Source organism: Myotis myotis, unplaced genomic scaffold, assembly GCF_014108235.1.
Source record: "Myotis myotis isolate mMyoMyo1 unplaced genomic scaffold, mMyoMyo1.p scaffold_m19_p_3, whole genome shotgun sequence".
NCBI lineage: Eukaryota > Metazoa > Chordata > Mammalia > Chiroptera > Vespertilionidae > Myotis > Myotis myotis.
In genome coordinates this window covers 101,953,747-101,966,162 of record NW_023416335.1, presented here as the reverse complement: position 1 = coordinate 101,966,162, position 12,416 = coordinate 101,953,747, and the positions used below count along the sequence as shown (strand labels likewise).

The window sequence follows — 12,416 nt, the reverse complement described above, 5'->3', positions numbered from 1 at the left end:
TTTCAAGAAGAAAATAAAATAAAAAAGAGATTGCCATGCTAAAGTTATCAGCTTTGATAAGCAAAGACAAAGAAAAAAATTTAAGTGAACTATAAAAATCTTAAAAAAAAGTCTTTGAAAGCATATGCAGAGTAATTTAATAATTAATTTACTAATTAAAGTAATTAAAATAATAATATTCTAAAGACTATACTTTTGTACTATTTTCAAGTAAGTAAATAGCAACATTAAAAGAATCAGCAAGTATAGAAAAGGTATCCTAAACCATCAAATTTTAATATTATATACATATTATTAAGTGTTCTTAATTATAAACTTATGCTAAAAAATATGATTGAGTTGAATAAATTGCATGGTTCTCTTGGGCCATTACTTATTGATGTATAAAATTTGTCTTCTTTCCAGTCTCCTTTTCTATTTTCAAATAGATTTTACATTGTGACTAATACATTTTCCTTAGCCTCTTCCAAAATACATTTAACCAATTTAAAATTAGAATTTTGAAAATTCAGATATAAAAATAATATAATTGAAGCATTGATCCCTTGAGATATGCTTCAAAAATAATCTTTACTTTAAATACTTTCTATATGTTGTCTTTAGGGAATTCTTTGTCTTGCCTTCAGTTTCTATTAATTGCTTTACAAATTTATGTACAGGTATTCTGTTATGAGTGGCTAATGCAAGATACTGCTCATGTGTTTTGGGACTAATATCAGTTAACAAATAACTTTACAGGCCTTCTGAATGGAACAAATTCATTTTTTTGCTTTCACATCAAAAAGTGCTTTTTTATGATAGTGGGGACTTGACCCAACACATTTTGTTAGTATTATACAAATTATTTCATGCAACTGATCTTCTTTTCTTCGTCCTACTGAGCTGAGCTTTGTCTGTTATATAGTTGATGAAAAAAATTACAAGAACTTCAACAGACTTTGAAAACATTTAGTTAATCCTTAGATAAGATATATATATTTCTTATAAATACTTAGTTCATAGTGAAACAAGTTTTTTAAGGGTCAAATTCTATTTCCCTTGATATGAATACTTTCTCTTTTTATTCTGTCCTTCAGCTCTCATGAAATATCACATTTTAAACACTCTCCAGTGTTCTGAGGCCATTACAGGAGGAGCAGTCTTTGAGACTCTGGAAGGAAACACAATAGAGATAGGATGTGATGGTGACAGCATAACAGTAAATGGAATAAAAATGGTGAACAAAAAAGATATTGTGACAAACAATGGTGTTATTCATTTGATTGATCAGGTCCTAATTCCTGATTCTGGTGAGTAACAGTTTCATATTCTTCTAATTATTATTGTTTATCAATTATGATGCCTCAAGAGTAAGTCCATGAAAGATGAATATGTAGTACTAGAGGCCTGTTGCACGAAAAGATTCGTGCAATAGGCCTTCCCTTCCCCTAGCTGCCTGCACCGGTTTTCCTTCAGCACCGGGGACCCAGGCATACGCTCCGGCCAGAGCCGCCTTCAAAGCCTTCGCTGCTCCAGCTGGAGCCACTTTCAGTTTTTGCTCCGCCTGGCACCTACATATGCAAATTAACCGCCATCTTTGTTGGTGGTTAATTTGCATATCTCGCTGATTAGTCCATGGGAAGCGTAGCAAAGGTACGGTCAGTTACCCTGTTTGTCTATTATTAGATAGGATAAGGAATGACATGTGAAACACAAACACAAAATAAATAGTGAGTGAACTGAGTGCTAAATAGTTAACCTGTGGAGTCATGGGCACTCCATGCATGGAAACTTGGTTTTCTAGGATTTCTAATACCTAATACTTATAAAGGTTCTTATAGTGTCAAATATTTCTTAAAAACACAAAGGAAAGATATAGCTAAATGATCATCTTTGAATAAATGAAAGAACTATGGTACTCACAAGAGTAGAGTCTAGCCCTAACCGGTTTGGCTCAGTGGATAGAGCAGAGGTCTGCGGACTGAAAGGTCCCAGGTTCCATTCCGGTCAAGGGCATGTACCTTGTTTGTAGGCACATCCCCAGTAGGGGGTGTGCAGGAGGCAGCTAATCGATGTTTCTCTCTCATCGATGTTTCTAACTCTCTATCCCTCTCCCTTCCTCTCTGTAAACAATCAATAAAATATATTTTTAAAAAAAGAGTAGAGTCTAGAGGTGAGCAATAGAGAAGTAAAGAACATTAAAAGCAAGAAAACAGAAAGATATTTTCCTTCTAAAATGTTTTGATGTTATTAATTCCCTAAAAGGGAAGCTGGAATTCTTACTAAGGAAAGGCAGGATGTCTTATTAAATTGTCAGTGCAGAAAATAGCTTATAGAAAACAGCCAATAATTAATCTACTAATTTTATGATGATGATAACACTGACATTTTGGAAATTGTGATGGTTTATTTTACAGCCAAACAAGTTATTGAGCTTGCTGGAAATCAACAAACCACTTTTGCAGACCTCATAGCCCAGTTAGGTTTGGCATCTGCTCTGAGGCCAGATGGAGAATATACTTTGCTGGCACCTGTGAATAATGCATTTTCTGGTATGTACTACTGGACAATGTCATTCCTGCTCTTCAGCCCCCAACCCATCCACACCATTTTTCTTCAACTATGACTGTTGGCAATAAGAAATAATATATGTTTTACAAGTTGTTGATTGGTTTTTGTATTGGATACCCATACAGTGTGTTAGCACTACATAACCTCTATTGAAATGTCCTTTATTTCAAACATTTTATTTTAATAGGCAATAACATAAAGGGAGTGAAAGTTTATGATAAGAGGTATTCAGTTGTTTTCTGAATATAACCACATTACCAGCACACATAATGATTCTTAAGAAAAATAAATCTGATTTTCTTATTTAACACCAACCTAATATTTAGGAATAAACAGGTATATTTTGCATCTCAAAATTTGACAGTAACATCCTATCTAATAAAGAGGGAATATGCTAATTGGCCCTCATGCCATTGCAAAGATGACACTGTCCACAGCCAATAAGAAGGGAATATGCTAATTGACTGTCCCACCCTCAAAGATGGCAGCATCCACAGCCAATAAGGAGGGGATATGCTAATTGACTACCATGCCCTCAAAGATGGTGGCACCCACAGTCACAAGATGGCAATGCCCAATCCCTTCAGCTCCACCGGGGTGGCAGATGTGCGGCAAGGCCGGGCCCGCCCCCAAGCTGGCCCAGCTGCTCCATGAGCCTGCCTCCGGAGTCCCCCAGTCCCCTTAACCCCCCAGCCTCCCAGGACCAGCCCAAGGCACAGGAAAGCCTTGGATGTTGGCTGCCCAGCCACCCAGGGCCACCCAAGGGTCAAGTAACCAGGGCCGGCCCAGGCTTGCACTGCCAGCAGTGGCAGCAGCAGAGGTGTGATGGGGGCATCGCCTTCTCCTGATCGCCAGGTCACCTCCTGCCCCTGAGGGCTCCCAGACAGTAAGAGGAGGCAGGCTGGGCTGAGGGACTCCCCCTCTAGTGCATGATTATAAATAAATAAAACAAGAGAATATTATACACTTCTATATTAAGTTATAAACTATTGTTATAAATATTTTGCCTAGTAGCTTCTATTCAGTGACGGTCTTTAGATTAATGCAACCTGCCATTTTTTTCTAGAAAAGTGATTTTTAAAGACATATTTAAATTGTTAGGCATAATTTAATAATTATATAAACAAACTAGAGGCCTGGTGCACAAATTTGTGCACTGGTGGAGTCCCTTGGCCTGGCCAGTAATTGAGGCCTATTCGAGGGGCTGGCCAGCTGCGGGGAGGGGCTGCGGGAGGTTGGCTGTGGGAGTGCACTGACCACCTGGGGACAGCTCCTGCATTGAGCGTCTGCCCTCTGGTGGTCAGTGTGCATCATAGCGACTGGTTGACCAGTCGTTCTGGTCATTTGGTAATAATGGTCACTTAGGCTTTTATATATATAGATAAGTGCCACCTATTTTACAACTTTCCAAATACCAAATTATGACAGAAGTTATCAATAAAAACTTCAAATTTCTAGAAATGATTTTCTTCTTTGTAATAATGATGTCCATATGCATTAATGTTAACCTACCTTTAAGATGTTTTGTGCTTTGATTTTCTCTTCAGTAATGAAGGTAAATTTACAAATGATTCATCAGTAGTCTTTCTGGCTATTTGATATCAAATTCTCAGAAAAATTCTTGGCCACCACTAGAGTTTAACTTTTTCCAGTGACTACACAAAACTACGTTGCCCTCACAGAAATGAAACCCATTGTTTGGACTGCTTGGAAACATGTTATAGTCACTTGATGAAATAGCTCATAGAGTTTTTGTTGGTGCATAAAATCCATTGCCTTGAGCATTTAATTGAGTTATATAAGAGTGTAGGACCTATAGTATCAAAGATAAGAATGATTCATTTTCATTATTTTCTCTTACCAAGAGAAACTTTAATGCTTTCTAAATACCATTATATTTTTTCCTTTAAAATTTATTTATAGATGATACTCTGAGCATGGATCAGCGCCTTCTTAAATTAATTCTGCAGAATCATATATTGAAAGTAAAAGTTGGACTTAATGAGCTTTACAATGGACAAAAACTTGAGACCATTGGAGGCAAACAGCTCAGAGTCTTTGTGTATCGAACAGTAAGTGAATAAAACAGTATAAAATATCTACATTGGCCTAATTGTTAAGTGACATGTGCTTGTCAAAGGATGTTGTTACAACATATGTTTCCCAGAATTTTATTTATACAGTTTTAACAATAAATATGCATCAGAAGATCAGGGAGGGAATGTCCTGGCCAGTGTGGCTAAGTTGTTTGGAGCTTTGTCCCTTTGACCAGGTTGATTCCTGGTCAGGGCACATACCCAGGTTATGGGTTCTCTCTCACATCGATATTTCTCTCTCTCTCTCTCTCTCTCTCTCTCTCTCTCTCTCTCTCTCTCTCTCCCTTCTTCTCTCTAAGTATCAATTAAAAAAGAAAAGAAAATATCAGGAAACTGAGTAACATGTGTGAAGACAGAAAGTTACACAAAAAGTTCTATGTGTTAATAATTCTTAAATTTGCAATCGTTTAATTATAAATAACATTATATTATAAAGCATTATTTCAATTCCACAAATCACTACAACGTCTCTAAAATAAGCTTTTCATTACTAGTTTTATTTAAGTATAGTTTGTATACAAATTAGTTTCAGGCATGTAATATACTGATTGGACATTTATAAATCTTACAATGTGATCATCACACTTAGTCTAATAATCATCCATCACTGTGAAAACTGATCACAATTTTCCATATTGCCCTTCACCTTTTTCAACCATCCTCCCAACTCTTATCTACTCTGGAAACCATTTTTCAATAAGTCTGTTTTTGTTTTACTTCATATTCCACATATAAGTGAAATCATATGGTATTTGTCTTTCTCTTACTTCACTTAGCATAATACCATCCTTGTTCTCACAAATGGTAAAATTTCATTTTTTATGGCTGAGTAATATTCCATTGCAAAATTAGACCACATATTTTTTATCCACTCATCTATCAATGGAAATCTAGGTTGTTTCCATATCTTGGCTATTGTAAATAATGCTGCCTTGAACATAGGAAGGTATATGTCTTTTTAAATTAGTGTTTTGTTTCCTTTGATAAATACATAGAAATAGAATTGCTGGATCGTATGGTAGTTCTATTTTTAATTTTTTGAGGAGTCTCCACACTGCTTTCTATATTGGCTGCAATAATTTGCAGTCCCACCAAAAGTACACAAGGGCTCCCTTTTCTCTACATTCTTTCCAACACAAGTTATTTGTTGAATATATGTGATTTATTTATTTTAAAATTAAACTTAATTGGGTGACATTGGTATATAGGTTTCAAGTATACAATTCTATGATTAATCATCTGTATATTGTATTGTTTGCCAACCAACCACACTAAGTCAAATATCCTGTCACCATATATTTGATCCCTTTTACCTTTTACTACCTTCCACACCCAATCCCTCTGGTAAGCATTCCATAGTTGTCTGTGTCTAGCAGTTTGTTTGTTTTTACTGTTTGTTCATTTGTGCTTTCAGTTTTATATCCTACATATGAGTGAAATCATATGGTTCTTGACTATTTCTGTCTGATTTATTTTGCTAAGCATGATATTCTCAAGATCCATCCATGTAGTCATATGACAGTATTTCTTTATTTTTAATTAAATCTTTATTGTTGAAAGTATTTCGTATGTCCCCCTTTTCCCTGTATTGACCCCTTCTAGCCCACCTCCATCCACCACCCAAGGCCTTCACTACTCTATTGTCTGTGTTTATGGGTTAAAGAATATGTGCATACAAGTTCTTTGGTTGATCTCTTCTCACCCAGTCATCTTGCTATGCTTACCCTCTGATATTCCACAGTCTGTTCTATGCTACTATGTTTCTGGACCTATTTTGTTCATCAGTTTATTTTGTTCATTAGATTCCACATATGAGTGAGATCATGTTGTATTTGTCTTTGTTTGACTGGCTTATTTTGATTAACATAATACTCTCCAGGTCCCTCCATGGTATTGCAAATGTTGAGTTCCTTCTTTTTTACTGCTGTATAGTATCCCATGGTGTACATGTACCACTGCTTTTTTATATACTTGGGTTATTTTCAGATCTTAGCTATTATAAATTGTGCTGCTCTGAACATAGGGATACATGCATTTTTTCTGATTGGTGTTTCAGGTTTCTTATGATATATTCCCATATGCACTTGTAATTTGTTGATGGTAGCCATTCTGACAGGTATAAGGTGATACCTCATTGTTGTTTAATTTGCATCTCTCTGATGATCAGTAACTTGGAGTATTCTTTCATATGTCTCTTGGCCATCTGTATATCCTCTTTGGAGAAATATATATTCAGGTATTCTGCCCATTTTTAAATTGGATTGTTTGTCTTCCTTTTGTTAAGTTGTATTTGTTACTTATATATTTTATATATTAAAACTTTATCAGAAATATCATAGTCAAATATGTTATCTTATACAGCGGGATCCCTTTTGATTTGTTGATGGCTTCTTTTATTATGAAGAAGCTTTTTATTTTTATGTAGTCCCATTTGTTTATTTTCTCCTTAGTTTCCTTTGCCCTAGGAGATGTATCTGTAAACATGTTGCTAGGAGAGATGTCTGAGATTTTCCTTCTTATGGTTTCTTCCAGAATTTTAATGCCATGACAACTTACATTTAAGTCTTGTATCCATTTTGAGTTTTATTCTTGTTTATGGTGTAAGTTGGTGATCTAGTTTCATTTTTGTGCATGTATCTGTCCAATTTTCCCAACAACATTTATTGAGGAGACTGTCTTGACTCCATTGTATGTTCTTACCTTCTTTGTCAAATATTAATTGAGGGTAATTGCTTGGGTTGATTTCTGGGGTCTCTGTTCTGTTCCATTGAACTATATGTCTGTTCTTGTGCCAGTAGCAGGCTGCTTTGATTACAGTGGTTTTGTAGTATAACTTGATATCTGGTATTGTGATTCCTCTAACATTGTCTTTCTTTCTCAAGATTACTGCAATTATTTGGGGTCTTTACTGATTCCATATACATTTTGGAGTATTTTTTTCTAGATCTGTGAAATATGCTGTTAATTTTTTAATCATAATTGCATTGCATCTGTAGATTTCTTTGGGTAGTATGAACATTTTAATGATGTAAATATTACCAATCCATGAACATGGTATATTCTTCTACTTGTTTATATCTTCCTCTCTCTCTTTTTTCAACATCCTGTAGTTTTCCACGTATAACTCTTATACCTCGTTGGTTACGTTTATTCCCAAATACCTTAATTTTTTGTTGCCATGGTAAATTGGATTATTTGTTTAATCTCTCTTTCTGACAATTCAATTATTGGTGTATAAAAATGCCATCAATTTCTGGATGTTAATTTTGTATCCTGCTACATTGCCAAATTCATTGATTAAATCTAGTAGTTTTTGGTGGAGTCTTTAGAATTTTCTATGTATAATAATCATGTCATTTGGGAATAATGAGAGTTTAACTTTTTCCTTTTCAATTTGGATGTCTTTTACTTCTTCTTGTCTGACCCTGTGGCTAGAACTTCCAGTACTATGAGTGGTGAAATTGGACATCACTGACTTGTTCCTGTTCTTAGGGGAAAAGGTTTTAGTTATTGCCTATTGAGTATGATGTTCACTATACGTTTGTCATATATGACCTTTATTATGTTGAGATATGATCCCTCTAGTCCCACTTTGCTGAGAGTTTTTAATAAAAGATAGGTGTTAGGTTTTGTTGAATTCTTTTTCTGTGTAAATTGATATGTACATGTGATTTTTTTTTCCTTTTAATTTGTTTATGTGATGTATCGCATTTACTGATTTGCAAATATCCTTCATCTGCATAATAAGTTCTATTTGGTCATGGAATATGATCTTTTTTAATACATTGCTGGATCCAATTTGCTAATATTTTGTTAAAGGTTTTAGCATATATGTTCACCCAATATACTGGACTATAGTTCTATTTCCTTGTTCCTTTATCTGGTTTTGGAATTAGTTCTCTTTATTGAACTCATGAAAAGACCTTGGAACTTTTCATTCCTCTTGGATTTTTTGGAATAGTTTGAGGAAGATAGGTGTTGTTCTTTGAAGGTTTGGTAAAACTCCCCTATAAAGCTGTCCAGGGCAAGACTTTTGTTTGCAGGAAGTTTTTGATTACTGCTTCTATTTCATCAGTTGTTATTGGCTTATTTAGGTTTTCTGACTCTTTCTGATTCAGTTTTGGGAGATTGTATTTTTCTAGGAATGTGTCCATTTTATACACTTTGTCCAGCTTGTTGGCATATAGCTGTTCACAGTATTTTCTTACAACCCTTTATATTTCCATGGTGTCAGTTGTTACTTCACCACTTTCATTTCTGATTTAATTTTGGGGGTCCTCTCTCTTTATTTTCTGACTAGAGGCTCAGTGCATGAAATTCATGTATGGGTAAAGTCCCTAGGCCTGGCCAGTAATCAGGGCCAATCTGTGGGGTAACTGATGGGGCGATCACAGGTCCCCCGCTGGCACGTGCCTTGGGCCTGTGGGCTGGGGGCAGCTCCTGCATTGAGTGTTTGTCCCCTGGTGGTCAGTGCATATCATAGTGGCTGGTGGTTCCGCCATTTGGTCAACTTGCATATTAGGCTTTTATTATATAGGATGAGACTAGCTGAAGGCTCATAAATCTTGTTTATCTTTTCAAAGAATAAACTCTTAGTTTCAATGAACTTTTGTATGATTTTTTTCATCCCAATGTAATTTATTTCTGTTCTAATCTTTATTATTTATTTCATTCTACTTCCTCTGGGCTTTTCTTATTGCTCTAATTCTTTAAGGTGTAGTGTTAAATATTTTATTATTAATTTTTCTTGTCTTTTGAGGTAGGCCTGAAGTGCTATGAACCTCCCTCTTAGAACTGCTTTTGCTGGGTCACAGAGATTTTAGGTTGTTTTAGGTTCATTTACATTTGTTTCCAGAACATTTTTTATTTCTTCCTTGATCTCATTGGTAACCCTGTCATCCTATATAAAAAAAGCCTAATATGCTAAGTGTCTGGTTGTCCAGTAGGCCATTCAACCAATCAAAGCATAATATGCTAATGATATGCTAAGTCCACTCAATTATTCGCTATGACATGCACTGACCACCAGGGGAGAGATGCTTCGACTGGTAGGTTAGCTTGTTGCTGGGGTCTGGTCAATCAGAACTGAGCAAATTGGTCTGGACACTCCCTGGAGCCCTTCCGCGGTCCCTCCTGGGCTGGCCAACCTCCTACATCCCTCCCTGGCCCTGATTGTGCACCGGTGGGGTCCCTTGGCATGGCCTGTGCCCTCTTGCAATCTGGGACCCCTCGGGGGATGTTGGAGAGCAGGTTTCAGCCCGATCCCACAGGCCAGGTCAAGGGACCCCACTGGTGCACAAATTCATGCACCAGGCCTCTAGTTGTTTAATAACATGTTATATAGCCTCCTTGTGTTAGAATGTTTTGGAGTATTTTTAATGTAGTTGATTTCTAATTTTATTCCATTGTGGTCTAAGAAGATGCTTGATATGAATTCAATTTTCTTGAAATTGTAGAAACTTGTTTTGTATTCTAACATGTGGTCTATCTTTGAGAATGGTCCATGTGTACTTGAGAAGAATGTATATTCTGCAGCATTGGGATGAAATGTTCTATAAATGATAATTAAATCCATCTGATCCAGTGGGTCATTTAGAGTCACTCTTTCCTTGATAATTTTTTATCTGGAAGATCTATCCAGTGAAGTCAGTAGGGCATTAAAGTCCCCTACTATAACTGCATTGCTTTTGATCTTTCCCTTAAAGTCCTCAAGAAGTGTTTTTTAATATATATTTAGGTGCTCCTATATTGGGTACATATATGTTTACCAGGGTTATATCCTCTTGTTGTATTGATACCTTTAGTATTATGTAGTGACCCTTATTGTCTCTTGTGATGAAATTCATTTTGAAGTCTATTTGTCAGATATGAGGATTGCTACCCTAGCGTTGTTTTTGTTTTGTTTTTTTTTTCCTTTCCATTCATGGAAAATGTTTTTCCATCCCTTCATCCTCAGCCTGTGTGAGTCTTTTGGTCCGAGGTGGGTCTCTTGTAGACAGCATATAATTGGGTCATGTTTTTGTATCCTTTCGTGTACCCTATATCTTTTGATTGGAGCATTTAATCCATTTGCATTTACGGTTATTATTGATAGGAACTTATTTCTTGACACTTAAGATCTGTATGTCTATGTTTCTCTATATATATTTCTTCTCATTATAGCAGTCCCGTTAGCATTTCTTGCAGTGCTGGTTTGGTGGTGATAAAGCCTTTTTGTCTGGTAAGCTTTTTATTTCACCATCTATTTTGAATGATAGCCTTTCTGGATATAGTAATCTTGATTTCAGATACTTGCTTTTCATTACCTTGAATACTTCATGCCATTCCCTTCTGGCTTATAGAGTTTCTGATGAGGAATCAACCCTTTTGTAGGTAACACATTGCTTTTCTCTCTTTAAGATTCTCTATTTTTAATTTTTGTCATTTTAATTATGATGTGTCTGGGTATGGGCCTGTTTGGATTCTTCTTCCTTGTGACTCTATGTGCCTCCTGCACTTATGTGACTTTTTTCTTCAGTAGGTTGGGGAAGTATTTTGCCATTATTTCTTCAAATATGTTCTCTATCCCTTGCTCACTTTCGCCTCCTTCTGGCACTCTGATTATGTGAATATTTTTGTTTCACTTTGTCCCATGGCTCCCTTAAACTGTCCTCCTGTTTTTAAATTGTTTTTTGTTTCTCTGATTGAGTGATTTTTTTTTTCTACTCTGTCTTCTAATTCACTGATCCAGTCCTCTGCTTCCCCATATCTGCTGTGTATTCCTTCCACAGTGTTATTAGTGTTATGTCATTCTTTATTTCCAACTGGTCTTTTTTCATAATTACTATATTTTTTCTCATGCTGTTGAGCATCTTTGCCATTATTATTCTGAGCTCTATCTCTGATAAATTTCTTGTCTCTGTTTCATTTAGTTCTTCTTCTGGTGAATTCTCCTCTTCTTTCATTGGGAGTTGTTTCTTTGTCTTCCCATTTTGGCTTTCTATCTGGGTTTGTGTATATATATTAGGTAGATCTGCTGTGACTCCCAATCTCTAATGCAGGATAATGTCAGATGCTGCTTCTGACTGGCACTTAGTACTCTGTTTGAGGCTACCAGCAATCCACAGCTTGTGGCTCCCTCTGTTGGGGTTGGGTACCTTAGGAAAGCACCACAATGTGCACCAGGGTCTGCTTTTCTTAGATCAGGGCCAGAGATTATATCAGGACAGACTCAAAACCTCCAGAGATCCACCTCTGCCTGCAGTTTGATTTTTATTCATGCTTGATTAACCTTATGCTGACCACAGGGTGGGACGAGATGACTTCCATTAGGGTGTGCAATTGCCTTCACCCCAGCCAAAACTGACTAGATAGCAAATGTCAATCAGAGAAAGATGTCCTCCACACAGTGAGGGAATGACTCAGCACAGGAGACCAGAAGATTGCCCTCCAAGCTCCAATTCCCACCCCCGCAACCCTGGAATCTCCTGACACAGCTCCAGTCTACTCTTCCCTCCCTCTCCTGGAGCCCAAGGTGAAAAGCTGCACACAAAATGTTGTGCCTTGGTCCTTTAAGAGGGTGCCAGCATTTCCAGCCATCTCTCACTGGCAGACAGCAACCTTGATGCTTTTCACAGTCAGGTATTACGTGGGCACCTTTCTAAGTTCTGGTGCTCTGGGCTGGGGAGGCCAGCTTGGGGTTTAGACCCCAGAGTTCTCAGTGGGAAACTCCTAACAGCTGTGATAACACTTTGAAACTTCAGCTGCTGACTGTGGAAGCCCAGCCATCCC

General features: G+C 36.8%; 1 protein-coding gene across 10 annotated transcripts in view; it reads left to right on the top strand.

The window, feature by feature from the left end:
• Positions 1 to 12,416, top strand: part of POSTN (periostin) — a 50,989-nt gene that overhangs the window by 9,442 nt on the left and 29,131 nt on the right. For all 10 annotated transcript variants that reach the window (XR_004966313.1, XR_004966312.1, XM_036301046.1 and 7 more), the window contains exons 8-10: positions 1,077 to 1,289; positions 2,397 to 2,531; positions 4,474 to 4,622. Coding sequence is in view for 8 of the 10 variants with exons in the window: in XM_036301046.1 (XP_036156939.1) it covers positions 1,077 to 1,289; positions 2,397 to 2,531; positions 4,474 to 4,622 (497 nt within the window). In the remaining 2 variants the exon portion in view is untranslated. The remainder of the gene's footprint in view (positions 1 to 1,076; positions 1,290 to 2,396; positions 2,532 to 4,473; positions 4,623 to 12,416) is intronic.